This window comes from Equus caballus, chromosome X (genome assembly GCF_041296265.1).
Source record: "Equus caballus isolate H_3958 breed thoroughbred chromosome X, TB-T2T, whole genome shotgun sequence".
In the NCBI taxonomy this organism is placed as follows: domain Eukaryota; kingdom Metazoa; phylum Chordata; class Mammalia; order Perissodactyla; family Equidae; genus Equus; species Equus caballus.
In genome coordinates, this window is record NC_091715.1 from 39,501,278 (window position 1) to 39,522,630 (window position 21,353).

The 21,353-nt window shown below is 44.0% G+C and overlaps 2 protein-coding genes across 5 annotated transcripts in view; one reads left to right on the top strand and one right to left on the bottom strand.

Moving 5' to 3' along the window:
- The window catches only part of UXT (ubiquitously expressed prefoldin like chaperone), a 117,753-nt gene that overhangs the window by 48,269 nt on the left and 48,131 nt on the right, over positions 1 to 21,353 (bottom strand). The window lies entirely within an intron of this gene.
- Positions 1,190 to 8,344, top strand: LOC100061399 (CXXC-type zinc finger protein 1-like). Its single transcript, XM_070258635.1, has 10 exons — positions 1,190 to 1,259; positions 1,451 to 1,472; positions 3,128 to 3,235; positions 3,369 to 3,532; positions 3,897 to 4,104; positions 4,207 to 4,317; positions 4,640 to 4,689; positions 4,898 to 4,994; positions 5,957 to 6,109; positions 6,185 to 8,344. Exons 3-10 carry the CDS (start codon positions 3,134 to 3,136, stop codon positions 6,329 to 6,331), a joined length of 1,032 nt encoding a protein of 343 aa, XP_070114736.1. The 5' UTR covers positions 1,190 to 1,259; positions 1,451 to 1,472; positions 3,128 to 3,133; the 3' UTR covers positions 6,332 to 8,344.

Below are 21,353 nucleotides of genomic sequence, written 5' to 3' on the forward strand. Positions count from 1 at the left end.
GCAGTAAACTGGGCACTGGGCAACCAGCAGTGACCAAGGCCAACATTGTCCCTGCCCTCATTTCTAGTGAGGAAGACAGACACAAAACAGTTATGAGAGGTTCAGGAAATGCCTCCATTTCCTTCTTAATTTCAAGATTAAAATAAAAGGAACATGCTTTCTATTATAGTTATGTCCATAAGTTCACACAGAAGAGGCTGGTCATCCAGATGGAAAGGAAGCAGAGAGAGCTTCCAAGACCGTGATGCCAAGGCTGGGTCTTGAAGAGTTTGTGGGAATTAAAAGGGCAGTGTGGTTGTAGTCTTTCACAATGAGAATATTTTTTTTTCTATTTTACCTTTTGTTCTAATATACTTTTCTTTATTTTACACCATTTAATTGTGTATAAGATTGGAATTTTTTACATATTCATGGTGAATTAAATCATTATGAAATGACCCTTTCGAGCCCAATAGATACTTTTTGTCTTAGTCTTTTTAGTCTGATATTAATATACCTGACCTTGCTGTATTTTGATTAGCATGTGCCTGGCAAATTTTCTTCCATCCTTTTATTTCTAACAGTTCTGTATACTTATGATTTGCTAGGTTTGGCATAAACAGCATATGGCTGTATTTGTAAATTTTCATCCAAAATGACAATCATTGACTTTAACTGGAGAGTTTACTCCATTAACCATTTTTTATTACTGATTATGTAATAAAATATGAACTTAAGATATGAATTTATTCCTACTTTCTCACGTTTTACTTTGTTTTTCCTGCCCTTTCTAGAAATCTTTTTCTACTTTCTTGACTTTTAAAAATTGATTTATGTGTTTTTGTTTGTTTTTCTCATTGCCCACTTCATGATTAAAATAATAGCAGATAGTAAAATAGCAATAATATGAAATTACTCAAAATAATTGGAAATGATGGGGGATCAATTTTCTTGCCATATACAATAATGCAGTGATCAATCACTCCAATATAGGAAACAGTGAGATGCAGGTGTCAGAAGAGACAAGCGTAACCACGCAGGACTGTGGCGGCGGTCCACAGACGGCGCACGTAGTGTAGCCACATGGTTTCTCGGTAACTACTCTCTTTGAACTTTAGGCGGTACAGCCACTCCACAGGGGTCGTGAGCAAGCGCAAACCTTGCACAGTCAAGAAGGGGCAGGGCTAGAGTTGATCCCAGAGCCGGAAGTACCTCTAGCCACCTTCTCGCTGCGCCCGCTCACGAAGCTTCCCGCGGTTTGGCGCCAACTGGGCGCTGAGGTAGTTTTCAAGGACTTTGACGAGGGCCTGTGGTTTTGTGATTGGAGGGGTGGATGTGGGGTCAGTGAAAGGGATTTGGGGGTTGATCATAGGGGCCCTTGGAGTCAGGATAGGGACTCGTCCTAAATTGAGTTGAATGCTCGGATCAGTAATTTCCGTCTTTCTTCTTTTCTAATATTCTCATCTTAAAGTTCCATCTAAGACCATAGTTGGGTATGTATTGTTTTCATTTCTCCTAAGTTCTAAGTATTTTCTAATTTCGGTTATTTTTATTTTTACCAAGAGTTATTTAGAAGTGCCTTTTCAATTTTCAAAAGTTAAGCCTTTTATTAATTTCTAATGCAACTTATCTGTGCCCTGTGTGATGCTTATTAATTTGAATGTGTTTAGACTTCCTTTAATGCTAAGTCTAAGATCAGTTAGTAATATTGCCTCTCTAGCTTAAAAATAGTATGAGTTCTCTAATTGATAATTGTCTTATTCAAAACATGTATATTCTTTCTCTGTGTGTGCTTGCTCTTTTAATCACTGAGTAGTGATTTGTTTGCATGTTTGTGCATTTATACGCACACGAACGTTTTTAAAAATTTGTATATTTATATATTTTACTTGGTGTTACTGGGAACAGGTAGAAGTACTTTTCAGAATAAAGATTGACAGATGATTCTAGGTGAGTGAGGGCAGACAGGGCACAGCTTGGCATGTGCAAGTGGGGAGGGGGACAGGGCTTGGCATGGCTCAGCATGTGGGAGGTAAGACAGACCCTGGTATATGCAGGAAGAGGAGAGGGGCATATGAGGCTGAGAGAATCTGGGAAGGGGGCGGGGCATGGCATGTGGCGGGGCTGGGTGTGCCCTGGTACAGTGTATGGGGCCCACAGGGCAAGGAGCTTAAGGCGAGATAGAGTGTGTTCAAGAGAGCAGGGTCGGGTGCTGGGCCTGGAGAGATTATGTGGACTGGGCAGCGCATGAAGGTGAGAAGAGCATGTGGAGGGGCCAAACTATGAGTCTTTGGGTGGGCTGGGCAAAGGTGGCTTCTGTGGGTCCGTGGTGCAGGGCAAGCAGAGTAGCAGGTCCTGGAGGGTAGGGCAGGGCAGGCTGAGTGGAGCAAGTGTAAGGGGGTGGAGTCTAGCTTTTCTGGGCGGATAGGCAGGGCCTTATGCATTCAGGTGGGCAAGGTGGGGCCAGATGGACCTGTCAGGTATGTCTGGATAAGGTGGGCAAGTCATTCCCAGGCAGGCAGGATACCTAGTGTATCCAAGCAGGTGTGGTGGGCCCCAGCCGCGTTGGCCAGAGGCTGAGGCCAGGAGTGTTGGGGCAGGGTGAGCCTGTCCCCATCCACTTAGTGCTGACCCAGAGCCCTCCTCCCACCAGCACAGGAACCCTACTTGTAATCTCTGGTCTCTGGTGAGTCCAGGACACAGGGTGGATGAGGGAGTGGAGCGGAGTGGAGCTGGTGCGAGCTCAGCTCTTGCCTGTAATACCCTTGGAGACTTTGCCGTGGTCCCACTGGGTACTGCCCACTCAACCAGAGCTGCCTCAACTGCAGAAGTCCAGGGCTGTCCCATAAATACCGGATGGTGGCGATGCCATTGGCAGTAAAGGAGGCACCTGAGACAACAGCCACAATCCAGCTGTTGTCCGAAGAGGACCTGCCTCAGGACTGAAACCTATACTAGGACTTTTGTGTAGGGGACTTTTGGCAATCCAAGCCTGATGAGTGTATGACAGGGCCCCTGGGTAAAAGGATGGTGACAGTGAAGGCAGACAGTGAAGGGTGAGCAACGGGGGAGAGAGGAGGCAGGGAGTGTCCAAAGACCATTTAAGAAACAACTTGGAGACACCTGTCAGCATTTTCCTGGCTTACAGCCCTGGATGAGTAACACTGAGGAGCTCCCTTTCCTGGATCCTGCACTGCAGAAGCAGGCAGTGAAAGTGAAGAAAATGGAGAATTTGAAGAAAAAAGTGGAGTGGAAGGTGACGGAAATGGTGGAATGGGGGGGGGGCATGGAGGCAGAGATCAGGGGCAGCATGCAGGGCAAGGGGTCCAGGGTTAGGGGGCTGACATTGACCCACCCCTACCCCTGCCCTGCCCACGCTTCTCCCACAGAAGGAGAAGAAGCAGAAGCTCATGGACAAGAGGAAACACCCAGAGCAGACAGATGCCAAGGACCCAGGCTTGCTGCGGCAGTGCCTGGGACCTGGCTGTGTGCATCCCACCCGACCAGGCTCCAAGTACTGCTCCGATGACTGTGGCATGAAGCTGGCAGCTGAGTGAGTGCACCTGGAGGTTAAGCAACAGGGAATAAAGTAGGGCATGATCTATGCCATCTGTAAGTCCATCCATCCCCTCTACCCATATATCCTCCCACCATTCATCCACCTACCCACCCATTCATCCACTCTTACAGCCACCCACCCATTGAACTACCCATCCACCAACTCACTCATCCATCCTTACAGTCATTTGCCCACCCAGCCCATCCACCCATCTATCCACCATTCAATCACTCATTCACCAACATTCACTCATTTACCATTCATTATTCTGTATATTCACCATTCGGTCACTCATCCATTTCTTCTTCCTTTGACATCTCCACCAACGCATTCCATTTCTTGCTGCCTGCCCTTCCAGCCGCATCTATAATATCCTGCCCCAACGCATCCAGCAGTGGCAGAAGAGCCCCTGCATTGCTGATGAGCATGGCAAGAAAATGCTTGAGCTCATCCACCGTGAGCAGCAGAACGCCTACATCCGACTGAAGGATGCAGAGAGCCATTTCCATGAACTTGAGGCCATCATTCTGCGTGGCAAGCAGCAGGCTGTGTGCAAGGATGGGGAGGTGATCAGGAATGGGTGGGGTGGAGCAGAGAGGTACCTGGTATCTTGCCCTACCCGTCCCCACTCTGCACTGCTTCACTGGCTCTTCCACTATCCTGTGCAGAGCAACGAAGATGAGAGGAACAGCATAAACCTGCAGATCTTCTGTGTCTCCTGCGGGCAACCCATCAGTAGGCATATTGCCCTGCGCCACATGGAGCGCTGCTTTGCCAAGGTTGGGGAATTGGCTGGGGGCAGATGGGGCAAGGGTGTTTTTGGCTGGGTGGGGTCCATGGGGACGGGGGAAGGTTTGGTGCCAGGATGTTTGTTGTAGAAGGGAATACAACACACACACATGGCTCCACCCATTTGTGCTTTTCTTCCATTCCCAGTATGAGGGCCAAAGTTGGGGCATCAGCCAGTGGTGATGGGGGACGTTGGCTGGGCAGACAGGAGCATAGAGTTTACAGGGGACAAATATGTTGTTTGGGGCTTTGTCATGGGAGGGCATGTGGTGTACATCCACGGTTCCTCCCATTTGTACTCTTTCTTTCCAGTATGAGTGCAAATCGTCCTTCGGGTCCTTTTACCCCACTTGCATTGAGGGGTGAGTGTGGGTGCTAGTCAGGGTCAAAGGCATGATGTGAGCAGGGTCAGGAGCATGGTGGGCAAGATCGTGGCAGGATGTGGGTGGGCTCATAGGCAAAGGTGGGCAGGTTAGGGGGGTTGGGGGATTGGGGACAAAGTTTGAACAGGGTTACGGGTGGGACCTCCCTCCTCTTGACCCTTAGAACTTCACTTTCGACTTCATCCAGGGCCACAAGGCTCTTCTGTGATGTTTATGACCCACAGAGTAAGAGGTACTGTAAGCGACTCCAGGTGCTGTGCCCTGAGCACTCGAGGGACCCTAAGGTGAGACTCTTCCTTCCCTACTTCATCACCCTCCATTCCTCCCCTCCTCCCTGCCTGACTACCCTATTTTTCTCTTCCTCTCTGCTTGATTGCCTCCTATTTCCTCCTTCCTTCTGCCTGACTGCCTTCATATGTCCTCACCAACCCCTGTATGTCTCCTCCTCCCTTCCTGTCCGCCCCCATTCCCTACTCCTCACTGCCTGATCAACCTCTATTCTTACTTTTCTCTCTGTCTGACTGCTATTTATTCATATCCACCTTGCCTGACCCCCTCCACCCACATTTCACTCTCCCACTCTGCCTGACCACCCTCCGTTGCTCTGCTCCTCATTGCATAACCATTCCCCATTCTTCTCTTCTCCTTGCTTGACCATCCTTCATTCCTGTCTCACCTCCTTCCTTACCGCTTCACATTCCTCCCCTCCCTGCATGGCCACCCTCAATTCCTCTCTCCCTCAATTTCTGACTTCCCTCCATTCTTATTTGCCCTGCCTCACTGCCTCCAATCATCTTCTCCCTGCCTATCATCTCCTAAATCTTTCCTTCCTCCCTGTTTAACCAGCCCTCACTTCTCCCACCCTCCCTGCCTCATTCCTCGCCTCCTCCATGCCTTACTAACCCTATTCATCTACTTCTCCCTGCCAGACTTCCTCTCCATCCTTCCTCTCCTTCCTGTTTGATCTTTTTCTTTTATTCTGTCTTTCCTGCTCGATCACCTCCATTCCTTCATCCCTGCTTGGTTAACTTAACCCCTCCATCCTCCGTGTTTGGTCATCTCCCTTTTGCCCCCTCTTCCCTATGTAATCACTGAATTTCTCTCTTCCTCCCTGCCAGGTCGCTCCCCATTCTTCTCCTTCCTGCACGACTGCACTCCATTCTCCTATTCCTCTCATTATGGCTGCCTTATCACCCTCCATTGCTACCCTCCTCCGTACCTTATCGTTCTTCATTCTTCCCCACAGGTACCAGATGATGAGGTGTGTGGTTGCCCACTAGTGCACAATGTCTTTGAGCTCACTGGCAATTTCTGTGCCCTCCCCAAAATCCTGTGCAACCGCCACTACTGCTGGGAGAAGCTGAGGCGTGCTGAGGTGGACCTAGAGCGCATTCGTGCGGTAGGCTACAATGCTGGGTGGGGCTGAGGGCAGGATAGGATCCTAGAATCCCCCTCTCATGCTCACCTCCCACAGTTGCACAAGCTGGAAGAGCTGGAAGAGCAGGAGAACAAGGTGCGCACGGCTATGACAAATCGGGCAGGGCTGCTGGCCTTGATGCTTCATCAGACAATACAGCATGACCCGCTGACTTCTGACCTGCGCTCCAGAGTAGACAGCTGAGCCCTGCTCAACTGAGGTCCTGTACCCAACACCCTGTGCAAGGGAGACACTCCATGAATTCCTCACACACCTGTTCCTCTAACCACTTCTTTCTCAGGGCATCTCAGAGTTTCTTTGTGCTTCTCTGTTCACCATTTGGTCTCCTGTCTCTGTCTAGTACTCCTTGGGAGGGAGGTCCTCAAAATTCCCCTCTGTTCCTGTCCATTCCTCCATCCCTCTGTCTCCTTCTTCCCTGAACCTAGGCGGGGCCAGGGGATCTGCCCTTCCCTCATCTCACGCTGTCCAGAGTTTTGTTAATAAACTTAGGAAGAACAAGAGCTTTTAATATCCCCTCATGTCCCCTAAACCTGTCTCTCTGGCCACAACCCAATTCCAAACCTCCGATGGTGGTGAGTGACAGTGCAACTGTACTTAGGAGGGGGTTGCAGTGCATATGCAGAGATGGTTGTGAAGTGATCCCCACTCAGTGCTTGGTGGATCTTCTTCTGTTAGGGGAGATGTGACCTTACAAAGGGGGAGCCAATGACCCTTGTTCCCTGCAGTCCTCCATCTCAGGCCATCAGGTATGTAGTTGGCACCTGATTGGTGCATAGCCAATTCAGCAACTTTTGTGTAATTGTTAGTATTCCCCAGGCCAGAGATGTTGGAAAAATGTTGAGGTGGGGGACAGGTGAGTGTGGAATAGTCCTCCCTGATGAATCCACTTTGGGACACTGAGGAAAATTCAAGGGGCCATGGCAATCATGCCCCTGCCCCCCCATCTTGTTTCACTCCTCACCATCCCACGAGGTCCCAGCCCTTTCTGTCAGCCTTGGCCCCTGCCAGTCCAGTCCTGGTCTGTCCGTCTCCCCACAGCCCTGCCCATCACGCTCTGTCCTTCTTCCCCTACTGTCTTGCTCTGGGTCTGCCTTTTCCAGCCTGCCCTGTCCATTGAGTCCTCATCCAGTCATGCCCATGTCATGCCTATAGGGTTGCCAGAAGAGCACTGGGGTCTTGGCCACGTCTGCCTTTGCCTGTCCCAGCCAGGCCTCCTGTGAAGGTGTGTCTGGTAACGCTGCCTGTGGGTACTGGTATGTCTCAAATGATAAACTACTTTTCTTATTTTTCCTATACTCAATCATCCATTACTGGATTTTTTCATAGTTGCTTTTTTTCTCAGGGACTCATATATTTCACCTAAAATGTTACCTAAATGTTTACATATGTTGCTCTAGACTTACACCTCATATTCCACTATAACTAGTTTATATTACTACCTATCTGGTGCGAGATCTCCTTTTTTATTACTAATGTTGTATTTTTTTTTCTTTTCAATTTGATCAAATTTGCCAGGGGCTAATCCATATAATTGTTTGAAAGGATTAGCGTTTGTTTTATTTATACTCCCTAAGATTATATTTATTTTATTTATTTAAGCTTTCATTTTCATTAATTGCCATTTCTTGATTTTTTTATTTGTTTCATTTTCATGTGTTTGCTTAATTTTGTTGTTCTTTTTCTAATCTCTTGAATCAAATGCTTAACTTGATTATTTTTGGTTTTCCCGTCTTTTTTTTGTAGTAAAGGATTTGAGGCTGTACAGTTTCCTCTGAATGCAGCTGTATCTTAGAAACTCCGATATGAACTGTGCAACTTCAGAATTAATTTCTCACTTTGATCCTAACTATTGAGGAAAGTTTCTTAGTTTCTAACTGGCTAAAGTAGTTTGGCTGATTTTCTTTCTTTCTTTTTTGTCATTATGGATTTACTAGGATCAAAGAATGTAGCTGTTGAATATGAACTTGTAAAAATTACTCAAGATTTTCTTTGTGGCCCAGATTCTCAGCTGAATTTTGTAAAACTTTCATGGATATAAGAAAAGAAACTATATTCTCTGTTAGGTACAGATTACTCGTTAGGACTTTTCAATCTAGTTTGATGATTAAGATTTCTTCACTCCAATTTTTTGTCTTTTTGTCTACTTCAGCTGTTATATTATCAAAAGATAGAATAAATGTTATATTTTTAAAGAAATTTCTCCTTGTAGTCCTGTGTTTTTTTGGAGGGAGGGGAATCCTAAAGTGTGTATCTTAGACCATTTTGCACAATGCTATTATGTATTTTCCTTGTTTTGTCTTTGAGTGCTTTTTTTTTTTCCTGAGGAAGATTTGCCCTAAACTAACATGAGTGCTAATCTTCCTCTCTTTTGTATGTGGGTCACTGCCACAATGTGGCTGCTGACAAGTGGTGTAGGTCTGTGCCCGGGAACCAGGCCCGGGCCATGGAAGCAGAGTGTACTGAACTTAACCACTAGGCCATGGGACTGGCCCCTGTCTTTGAGTGCTTTTGACCTTGAATTTCCTTTGATGACTACATCACCACTACCACTTTTCTTTTGCTGCCACTAACCTGCTGTATCTTTGCCTAAACCTTTATTTTGCATTTTTCTCTTTGTTGACGAATACTTCTTGTAGGGCCAACCTGGTGGCGCAGCGGTTAAGTGCGCACATTCCACTTTGGCAGCCTGAGGTTCACTGGTTCGGATCCTGGGTGCGGACATGGCACCGCTTGGCACGCCATGCTGTGGCCGGTGTTCCACATATAAAGTAGAGGGAGATGGGCACAGATGTTAGCTCAGGGCCAGTCTTCCTCAGCAAAAAGAGGAGGATTGGCAGCTGTTAGCTCAGGGCTAATCTTCCTCAAAAAGAAAAAAAGAATACTTCTTGTAACTGTGTATATTTTTTGCCCTAATCCCATATTCATGTCTTGATATTCAGTCCATTTAAATTTGTGTAGTTATGATAATCTTATCTTTTTGTGTTATATTATGCTTACTATTGGTTTTACTATTTCCTAAATACAAATTTATCCTTTTCTCCTTCCTAATAGCTCAATGAAGTTTCTGTTCATTTCTCTCCTTCCCTCTTACCTTGTTAGTTTGGAAATTTTATTTTTACTAATTGTCCAATTATATACACTTTGATTTCTAACAGGCATGATTTAACTTATTTTTTCTCTATTATTTGATCAGAATATAATTAGACCTTTCTTTGTAGAGAAAAATTCTCTATCCTCCATATTTGCTTCAGCAAGATGAACAGTATTATTTCTGTATTTTCTAGAAAAATTTAAACTGCTTATTCGAAGAATATATTTTCTTACATTAAGTCAATTCTGCTTCAAGAAAACTTACTTAACATTTTTATTCAAAATCCCCAGTTACTTTATCATAATTTAACTATAGCTGTATGAATGTGTCCCCAAACGTGTGTATTATACAACAGTCGTTGCTAACCGTTGTTTTGCTCTCTTATTCTGAGATCTATCTTCTGATTTAGTATTCATTTATTTAGAATACTTCCTTTAGTGTTTTCCTCAAACACAGTAAATTGATGGACTACTTTTCAAATGTTTTATGTCTCAAACTATCATTCTTTTGCCCTGACTGAGGAATGGTAATTTGGGAAGGGATATAGGATCTCCGCATTGGAGTCCTTATTTCTCCATGATCTATGGGAAGTAGCTTCTAAGATGGCCCCCAATTATCCCTGCCTCCTGGCATTCATGGCTTTGTGTAATCCCCTCCATTTGAGTAGCTTGCTTCTAACAGATAGCATACCTTAACATTGAGGAGATACCATCTTGTGATTAGATTACAAGGGATGGTGGCTTCTGTCTTGCCAACAGGCTCTGTCCCTTGTTAGCTTTAGTGAAGCATCTTGCCATGATGGGCAGGCCTGTGTAGCAGAGAACTGAGGGTGGCCTCCAACTCTCAGTTAGTAGGAAATTGAGACTCTTAGTCCAACAGCCCAAATGAACTGAATCCTACAAACAACCATATAAATGAGCTTGGAAGAAGATCCTTCCTCAATTGAGCCTTCAGCTGAGGCCCCAAGCCTGGCTGACACCTTGATTGCAGCCTCATGAGAGACCCTGAAATAGAGTACCAAGCTGAGCTGTGCTCAGATTCCTGACCCACATAAACTATGAGATAATAAATGTGTGTTGCTTTAGGCCCCTAAGTTTGTGGGGATGTGGAGCCAGGCAATTGGGGCCTGCAGGGTCAGTGATTTTGTGAGGGACACTGGGTTGGTTTCTGGAATGGTAGCCATAACATCCTTCAGGAATGGTCAGTGTTTGCCCTCTCTATAAATCAGTTTTAGAAATTATGTGCATCGCTGATTGGCAGTCTGGACAGATCGATGATTGGAAACCTGCTGGGAGTGTGGCACCAGTGTGCCTGTGTTGGGCATTGTTCGAGGTTCCCATGGAAGGCAGCTAAGGGCCCTTGCTGGGATGTAGTAATTGGCCATCACTGCGGATTAATGATATGAGGAGCCTGAGCCATGTCAGTGATTGGGGGACTTTGAAGTGTCCTCTGGCAGTCTTTGTGGTCCAGTGGCTCCTGCTGACCAGTGAATCACTGGAAGCCAGAGGAATCAGGTGCATTGTCCAAGAAATTTGGGACCTGAGGTGACCATAGATCAACAGTCTTGAGTAGGTCAGTCACTGGGGGACCTGCTGCACACCTGGCTTCCAGCGTCCAAAAAGGGGGTGCGGAGGGTGAGTTTGAGTTTTCATCTCTGTCACAAAAGACGGGGCTATGTACGTTGCCCTGGATGTGCACTGAAACATACAAAAGCTCAGTTTATGCACACAAGATGTTACCCCTCAGCCTGAACATTTTGAAGACAATGGAAAATAGAAATATTATTTATTGGAAGCCGACCCTGTATGGAGGTCAGTATTGCAGAATGGCTGAGTGTGGGCACTTTATGATCAACTGACTGGCTTAAATATCTCCCTGTCCTGCTACTTGCTAGCAGTGTGCCCTTGGGGGAAATGACTTAACATTGCTGCCCTTCAGCTGTTTCTGTCAAGTGATCCTAACGATAACCATTGTCATGTAGCTGGCAGGGTTGCAGTGAAAATTAAATGAGGTACTTGGTATCGGTCACCAGGGCCTCAGGGCAGGGCAGATGGGTCACAGAAGCGGCAGATTCCAGACACGCTGCCCCTGAGACAGATCACCATCCTCCTGCTGAGTGAGCACCATGTGGTTGATGTCCAACATCCGGAGCCCTGTGTGTTTCAGTGGAAAATGTGATGCAGCTGATGGAGGAAAGGTGGGATGGGAGGGTCAGCCCCACACCTGGGGGAGGGGAATGCAGCTCCCTGCAGGGTGTTTGTGGGTGCAGTTGAGGTGGGAGCGGCCACCGGCCCTAACCAGAGAGATGCTGCCCACTGACTCCCAGCACAGACCCTGCACTCTCCATTGGCTCTTTGCAGACGCTCAGCCAATCCTCAGCAGACCTCCTTTCCCCTGCTCTCTGGGGGTTCGCTGACTCCTCCTCTGTCTTGGTCTAGGGCAGAAGAATCCTTTTCTCTGGAACTGAGAGGATGGCAGGGTAGTAGAGTGACCACAGTCTCTAGGGCCCTTCTAATTCTTCCTCCTCCTTTCGAAGATGAATAAAATGGCCTGAGAAGGGACAAGACTTGCCCCGCCACCCAGATCGTGAGTGACAGCAGTGGAGTGGAACCAGGTCTTCTGAGTGTGTCCCCCACCCTCACCACACTACAGCCAAGACCAAGTTTCCCACTGAAAATTCCCCTCGAGATTCTGTAACAGAGGAAGACGATGAGAGAGCCAGACCCTGCCCGACAGCTCCCTGTGGATGCTGTCACCTCTGGCGACAGGCTGATTGTCACAAGGACTCAGGGTCATGTGGTCAGTAGGACAGTACACATTCTAAAACTCCAATATTTTGGTTTTGTTTATTATAAAAATAATTATATTCATAGCAGAAAGTTATATACCATAAATAAGTAGAAAGAAAAAAGTTAAAATGACCTCTAACTCTATCATCTCCTAAATATAAATTCTATTAATGTTTTGATTTATTTGCTTCTAGATATTTTTTTTGGGTATGTGCCTCGGTGTTTATGTGCAGGGGTGTTTAGTATATTCACTCATCCACATTTAGCTTAAATGAAAACTAGAATCATGTTTTTTGGTTACCTTCTCTTTTTGCTTTGTATTTTAACTTAAATATTTTTCCACATCAGCAGATATTTTTGTATGCAACTTTAACAGCTGCAGAACATCGAGTCATTGAATGTATCATAATTTATATAACCGATATACTGTTAGTAAACATTTATGAAGGATGGTTTTGGTTTTGATTGTTACTAACACCACTGTAGTAAAATTCCTGGATTTAAATCTTCACATGATTATTTTGTAGAAATCGAAATCTTGGGTCAGGGTGCAAGAACAGATATTAAATGGTAAATGACTTAGGAGGGGACAGTTGTACACTTGGTCCCAGTGAGAAACCTGCCCTTTCCAAGCATCACACGATTATATCAGTCACAGATACACAGGGTGTGGTCACAGAAACGTGGTGTTTCCTGGGCCTACCAGAGGGTGTGGCCTCTTGTCCAGCTCAAGTGTGGGGGTTTCCAGGCTGGTGAATGTGAGCTCTGCAGTGCCCCTGTGCATCCTCCTCTCTGCAACTTTAACTTCACAGACTCATGCCCCTTCCCAAGAAAAGCAGGAAATAACCAAGTTTTTCATGAGTTATCATCGATTTATGTACAGTCATGCATAGCTTAACGACAGAGGCATGTTCTGAGAAATGAGCTGTTAGGCAATTGCGTCGTTGTGAGAACATCATAGAATGTACTTACACAAGCCTGGATGGTGTAGCCTACTACACACCTAGGCTATATGGTATTAATGTTATGGGACCATCATTGTCTACGCAGTCCATTGTTGACCCAAACATCATTATACGGGGCATGACTGTAGTTGTTTGTTGCACCCATTACTGTCCAGGGTTTTTAGGGAGCATTTAAGAGTCTCTGTAGTAAAATGTCCATGTATGGCTCTATAAAAATTAGGTCGGGGAAGATACAGACAGAATGGAGAACATCAGCACCAGAATCTATTTGGGCTGTAGGCATTTGTGCTGTATGGTTTTGCAGAGTAATTAAAATTAAGCTGCAAGTTTGTCTCTGATCTTCCTACCAGGCACAGCTGGAAAGGAAATGCAGTCATTTGTGGGATTTACTTTGTCCAAGGGAGAAAATAGGGCAGTCCTTCCAGGGTAAACATTTTCTGATAATTGAATTTCAAAAACAAATTTGACGTCATTATGGATTATAGGTGAGGTGACCTATATCATCCAAATCAAGACACTTTAGAAAGTGAAAGGGGTATCATTTATAATTATTCCAGAACAACAAGTATAATCTGATCAGGGGGTCAGCCTAATGATAAAGACAGAATGTTGTCAATGGTAACCTTGTCATAAGTGCACAATAGGGTCTGCCACAGCCGTCTTCTAGGGCAATGGTTCTCCCGGTGTGTTCTCTGGACCACCAGCAACAGCATTTGACAGATTGGTAGAAATGCAAATTCTTGGGTGCTACTCCAGACCTGCTGAATATCTAACTTTGGATGTGGGGTTCAGAAATCTGTGTGTTGACAAGCCCTGTAGGTGATTCTGATACACACTCGAGTTTGAGACGCACTGATTCAGAACTGTCTTCAAAAGAAGCCAAGGGCATAGGGTCAAAGCAGAACTCAGTGGACAGGATTCTTCTTGTGCACACCTCACTGATGATCTTGTTTCAAACCATTTACATTCCTATTTTCCTCAGAGCCTTTGAACACTGCTTGGGCCTTAGGTAGGTCAAGGTAAAAGAATATACTTATATTCAAGTGCTACCTTGTACATCTTAAACGTATACAATTTTTAATTTGTCAATTATACCTCAGTAAAGCTGGAAAAAAATTTAAAAAAGCATATTTGGTCATAGAATATGTCATTTTCAGCGTAGACTTAAAACTGTGCAATGACCCTGTTCATGGTCAGTGCTTCTCTTTATGTTGTTAAAACCTAATCTCTATTTTAAATATGACATCCTGAGATATAAATACAATTGCAATACGGAATATAATCCTTTCAAGGTACAAAAACCAGTTCATATTTCTTCCCCACATATATAATCCCTTAGTGGTAATCCATTAGTTCAAATAAAACATCAATACTTTTTCCATGATGGAGTCCAGCATTTGCTCTCAGATTTTTTACTCATTTTGCTTCCCTGAATGTCACAGAGACCCTTCTTCTTCTACATAGAGGTATTTGACATCAGATCTTTTGTTTAACTTCCACACCTTTGCACTTTGCAGCATATGTCTTATCTTCTTATTTAAGCTTCTCCAACACTGGCAGGTAAACTTACTCTCCCATGGAGAATTTACCTTTCCTACCTACTTGTATTTGTTTTGCAGGTCTGAGGGTTGCTAGAAGACCAGGGGTGTGTATAATATATTTCTCTCTTCCCAGTTCTCTGCATAACATCTGGTACTCAACTGCCCAGGAAAGGTGTTTCCTGCAGTTCTCATATTAGCTGGGAGATTTAAGAGGGCTTAGTTTAGTCCTCACCTTTTAGTAAAGAATAACTCTTACTTCACGAACACAGTGAACTGCAAAAATTTCAATTATGTTTTTCTCCTACAAAAGTTATGTAACGTCAATGAAAATAATCCATAACCAATCTATAAATGAAAATTTGAGTGAGTTTATTCTGAGCAAAAATGTGAGGACCATAGCCCGGGGCTTTCCTTCCCAAAGGAAGGAAGGGCACCAAAGAAGTGGTGTGTACAGAGTGGTTATATAGCCTCAAAGAGGATGTTTCACATATGATTGAAATGTCCCTTTTACAATAGTCATGAGACTGCTGTGTCGGCACAGTGATTGACAGACACAGCAGGTAGTTGGTCTGCTGTCTCAGTGGACACAGCAGGTAGCAGGTCTGCTGTCTTGGTGGACACAGCAGGGTGGCAGGTCTGTTGTCTCAAGCTGGATGGTCACAGGTGAGCACAGCAATCAGTTCCTAGCCTAAGGAAAGATGCTTATCCTTAAGGAAATGCCAATGTGGGGGAGGGGAAGTTGCACCTTTATCTTAAGGGCATTTGCCCTTGCCATAAGAAATGTTTAAAGTGGATATACAATGCATGCTCAATGGCCATGTCAGGCCCTTTTGAAAAAACAAAGTCAGGCCAAATTAGGTTTACACCAAATGGCTTCCTCATATACTCCAATACATCCTATTACTTGCCATTTCTATTTGTCAGTAACATTAGGTATTTAGTAGGCATACTATGTTATATACCATGATGAAAACTCACTAAAAGCAAATTATTAACTAGGAGATATGGACTATTCTGGGCCAGGACAGGAAAAGTACAAAATGAACCTGAACATTTTGTTGTGGCAGAAAGTCAGGATGTGCTCAAGGAATCATGGGGACATGTCAAAAGGACATAAGATTCCAGCTGGAAGTGACTCCCACTGGCCAAATCTGAGAATATTTTTAAATTTCAAGATAAATATAGTAATAGATTATAAACTAATTATGAGTCCATTTATAATTAAATAAATGAAAAATAAAGAAATTGGGGAGAAGGGGAACTTCTTTATAGTAGAATGTCAGCTAATAAATACAAAAGAAATGATGGAGTTAGAAAATCATCATTTATGGTAAACTAGCTAAACTAGTGGGTGGGAGTTAGATAAGAAATAGAGTATTTACATAAACTCAAAGTATTTTCCCATAAATTACTTATTAATTATAAAGGGGAAATAGTGATTTACAGTGGAGGAAACTGTTAGACACCATGTTAACTGAGTGATTAAAGCTAATCTTGCTATCTTGGGACAAAGAGACATATCCAAATTAAGGGATATTCTACCAAGTAACTGGTCTGTACTCTTAAAAAATTTCAGATCAATAAAAAAAGAAAGTCTGAAGAACTGTTCCAGATTAAAGGAGACTGAAGAGATGTGATAAGTAAATGCAATGCAATGCATGATACTGGATTGGATCCTGGACTGGGAGAAAATATGGCTATAAAAGATAATTTTGCACAATTTACAAAATTTGTATATGGTCTGTGAATTAGATAATAGTATTCAATCAATGTTCAATTTCCTAATTTTGATAATTGTACTGTGGTTACCTAAGAGAAAGTTTAGAAAAAATTTAACTCCCTAATCTTTACCCAGCAAGCCATGGTCTAGTGGTTAAGATTCAGGGCTCTCACTACAAGGGCCTGGGTTCATTTCCCGGTCAGGGAACCACACCACCTGTCAGTTGGTTGTGATACTGTGGTGGCTGTGTGTTGCTGTGATGCTGAAAGCTGTGCCACTGGTATTTCAAATACCAGCAGGGTCACCCATGGTGGACAGTGGAGCTTCCAGACTCAGACAGACGAGGAAGAAGGACCTGGCCACCCACTTCCGAAAAACTGGCCATGAAAACCCTTTGGATAGTAGTGGAGCATTGTCTGATACAGCACTGAAAGATGGGAGGATGGCATACAAAAAGACCAGGCAGGGTCTGTACACAGGGTCACTAGGAGTTGGAATCAACTCAACAGCCCACCCAATAACAAAAGCTTTCCCCAGATTCTCCAATTGTTTATATTTTGCTCCATTCACATCACCAGTCTATTTCTGTCTTTCTCTGTGTGTGTATATGTAGACATGTGTGTATGTATTTAGGTATGTATGTATATAGGGAGTTTCTTATATTATTCTTGCTACTCTCCTGTAAGTTTGAAATGATCTCAAAGTACAAAGTTAATAAAAAAGGATATCTTTGAGACAAACAGGGAAACATGAAACACTAACTGGCATTAAGTAATATTAAGGAATTACTGTTAATATTTAGGTATAATAATGGTATTATGATTAAAACAAGCACTCTTTTAGAAACATTTACTGAACTATTTACAGATGAAATGACAACATGCTTGGGATTTGCTTCAAAACAATCAGGGTGGGTGTTTATAGATGAATATTGGCTATAGGTTGGAAATTGTTGAAGGTGGGTGATGAGCATTTGGGTGTACGTTAGGCTATTCTACCTAGTTTTGTGTATATTTGAATATATCTATAACAAAAGGAAAAATATCAACTTCCTATCTATTCAGGAGTGGCACCTTTCTTATATCCCTTGATTTATTCCAAAGCCTCACACCCATTTCTCATACTCTCCCCTTCCCACAGTACTCATGCTCCTGTGTAATCGCCTCCCCTTGAAAGTGGTTGGAACCAATCACTAGCTTCTAATCAACAGAATATGGCAAAGGTGATGGGATGCCACTCCTTTGATTATATCACGTGGTCTCAATGGCCAGATCTCACTGTCGTGATTAGGTTAGTTATGTAAGACTGTCTTGTAGACTAGAGGGAGAGATCCTCCTTGAGGCTTGATAAAGTAAGCAGCCATGGTGAGGAAGTCCACTTGGCAAGGAACTGTGAATAGTCTTTAGGAACTGCAGGCAGACCCCAGGAGCTGAGGATGGCCTCTAGCTGACAGCCAGTAAGAAACTGGGCCCTCAGTCATAGAGCTACAAGGATATGAATTCTGGCAACAGCCCAAATGAGCTTGGAAGTGAATTCTTTCCCAGTCAAGCCTTGGGATGAGAACACAGCCTAGCTGGCACCTTGATTGCAGTCTTATGAGACTAAGCAGAGGACTCAATTAAGCTGTGCCTAGACTTTTGACCCCTGGCCAACGTGAGACAATGCGTGTTGTTTTAAGTTGCTAAGCTTGTGGTAATTTGGTATGCTACAGTAGAAAACTAATACAGATTATGGTATCTGGAGTCTGTACTGCTGTAACAAACACCTAAAAACGTGGGATTGTCTGTGCAACCAGGTGGTAGGAAAAGGCTGAAAGAATTTTGAGGAGCATGATAGAAAAAACCTAAATCACCTTGAACAGACTGTAAGTAGAAATCTGGACTTCAAGGACATTGCCAGTGCGGACTTAGAAGGAAGTCAGGGACATGTTATTGGAAACTGGAGGAAAGGGGACACGTTATGAAATGACAGAAAGCTTAGCAAAATTGTCTCCTGTAATTAGGTTGAAAGCAGAACTTGTAATGATGAACTGGGATATATAACTAAGGACACTGCCAATGAAAATGTATAAAGTGCTGCTTGGTTTCTTCTTGTTGCTTACAGTAAAATGTGGGAAGAGAGGTAAATTGAGGGAACAAGTGTTAAACAAAGAGGAACTAGGACTTGATGGTTTTCAAAAATCTCAGCCTCTTGGACATCAATGCCTCGTCCACAGTGAGGACAAAGCTTCATTTCCCTCATGACTGACCCAAGGATGCACCACTGTGGCTCCAGGACAACTTGGGGCTGCATCAATAGTGAGTGAAAAGCTTCCTGTTCATGGCCCTGATTGCTGAGGAGGGAGCTGTGCCACAGCTTCTACCAGACTTTTTGTCCTGATGTTTCAAGGATGTGGCTATGGCCTTGGCCCAGGAAGAGTGGACCCTGCTGGACACATCCCAGAGAAAGCTGAGCAGAGATGTGATGCTGTAGAACATGTCACCTGCTCTCCGTGGGAAGTCCAATGTTCTTTAGATTTGGAGGAACTCACCACGAAGGAGTTGTCTGCCGTGTCTAGGATGTGAAGCTCGAGGAACTACTGCCAAGGAAGTACTTCTGGCTTCAACGATCCTCAGATGGAAGTCGAGATGGGTGAACACAGCCTGGCAGCTCAGGAGGCCCAAGTGGAGAGGAGGAAACACTGCTGCTTTAAGGCCCAGGCACACTTCTGGGGAAGAGACCATCAGGACTTGACTCTTGGCCTCCTGGCAGGTTTGGAAAAGATTCTTGTGATGTGATTCTTGACCTCTTCTAAAGACTCAAGCATTTTAAACATCACCATCACCTATTGTTTTGAGCATTTGGATCTCTGTTCCTTCAGTTCTCAAACCAGGGAAGTTAATTCCTTCATCAGCATCAGTTGGTCCTCTTCAACTTTCTCTAAGTGTCTGTAAGTCTGGGTATATGTAAAGCCTCTTCCTCTAGCCTGGCATTCTCTAAAGATATCTCAATCCCTGCATACTCCTTTTTTAGCACCACTAAACTTGTCAATGAGTTGGAATTTTTCCTCAATCTGTGCAGCCAGTGTTTCTGCGAGCTTCTCATGTCTTACATAAAGTTGACTTCTAACAGATTAAAGAACTTGGAATATAATTGAGACCTACCAATAAGCCAATGACAGGTGGACACACTACTGTCTCCCACTGAAGGCTATGGAAAGTGAGTCATGGACTCAGGCTATTAGGCAGCGGCTCCACCACCACTTCCCCCAGCTTCCCAAGGATCAGCCCACAGCCAACCTCTGCAGAGGATGGCAGCTCCTCCATGGCACCGATCCACCACAAGGCTCTACCCAGCAACTGTGAATCTAGCAGCCATAACAAAATCTGGGGAACACCCCAACATCCAGCCTGGAACCCAACCAGCAGCTGGAAGCTTAGATTGGTCAGTCTAGACTGATCTGTGATGAGAGGTGATTTGTAAATAAAATGTGCTTCCTTCAATTACTGTCTAATGATCATTCTTCTTTCCCTCTTATTTTTTCATCAATATAAAATTAAAACATAGTGAAATGTGCCAATCTTAAGTGTGTGACTTGCAAATTGTTAAAACTTTATATCCCCCTACAGTACCCAACAAACCTATCAATACATGGATTATGTTTGTTAACACAGAATACAACCCCCTGTAACTTTTCAATCAATACCCAACCGCCCTCTGTATTTACATCCTCTGTTTTGATTTCTATTCACATGCATCACTTTTGCAGATTCTTGAAACTTATAAAAATGAAATAAATCACAGTGTACGCTTTGATGCCTGCCTTTTTTGCTCAAAATAATGTTTTTGAGATCCATCCGTGTTTTTATGTGGATAAGCACTTCACTTGTTTTCATGGCTGTGTAATTTGACCTTGTATGAATATATCACAAAATATTTACCCATTCTCTTATTGATAGACATTCAGGTTGCTTCAAGTGTAGGGCATTATGAATAAAGATATTATGAATATTCATGCACAGGTCCTTTTTATAAATATGTGACTTTATGTCACCTGGGTGAATACCTGGGAGTAGAAATGCTGGGTAGGTAGATGTTAAATCCTTTTCTTAAAATTTTAAACAGCTTTATCGAGGTATAGTTTACATGTCACAAATTCACCCATTTAAATATACAACTTATTGACTTTTTTGGTAAATGTACAGAGTTGTGCAACCATCACAATCCAATTTAAGAACAATTTCATCCCTCTAAAAAGATCCCTCAAACTTTAGTCTATTGTCTGCATTTGACACAGTCGGTCTATCTCTCCTTGAAATGCTTCCATTACTTAGCTTCCAGTTGAATACATTCTAATGTTTGCTTTGTTTTATTTTTCTTTCTGACCTCACTGGCCTTTCTTTCTCTGTCTCCATTGCTGGTTGCCATTTTTCTCCCAAACCTCTCAGCATTAGTTTTGACCAAGGATGTAGTTCTTGGACCACTTTTCTTCCTCAGCAACTCATCCCCTTGCTGACTTCATCCAGCCTCTTGGCTTTGTACTGTCATGACTTTCTACATTTATTTATCCTTTTCAAACCCTTCCATACAGTCCAGATTTATACCCACACAGCCACCTCCACAACCTCTCCACGTGGACATCTAATGTGCCAAAACCAAATGAGACATCCCCCCTCAAACCTACTCTCCCTCAGTCTCCCATTTTCCATGACAGCAACTCCATCCAGAAAGGTGTTCAGGCCCCAGCTTTTTGGTCTTTCTGGACTTCTCCCCTTCTCCCTGCCTGATCTCCACCTCATCAGCAAAGCCTCCATCCCTAGCTTCAGAGTATGTCCACATCTGACCACTACTTTGCCTCCCCTATTCTACCTGGTCAGAGCCACCATCACCTCTTGAGAGGATGACTTTGGCTGCTTCTTACCATGGTCCTTCTCCTGCCTTTGCCCCTGCAATCTGTTCTCCACCCAGCACCAGAGGATTCAGTCAGGTCACTCAATCCCTCAATAGCTTTCCACTCATCAGAGTACAAGCCACAACGCACACATCATCCATGAGTCCTACATGATCTGACCCCTGATTACCTCTCTGGTCTAACTCCACAGCTGGGCCCTTGCTCATTC

Bases quoted from the DNA above. Each gene is read 5' to 3' on its own strand.
- LOC100061399 (XM_070258635.1), top strand. From the start codon at position 3,134: ATGAGTAACACTGAGGAGCTCCCTTTCCTGGATCCTGCACTGCAGAAG. The intron at 4,318-4,639 runs GTTGGGGAATTG...CTTTCTTTCCAG, and splicing joins TGGAGCGCTGCTTTGCCAAG to TATGAGTGCAAATCGTCCTT. The intron at 6,110-6,184 runs GTAGGCTACAAT...CACCTCCCACAG, and splicing joins ACCTAGAGCGCATTCGTGCG to TTGCACAAGCTGGAAGAGCT.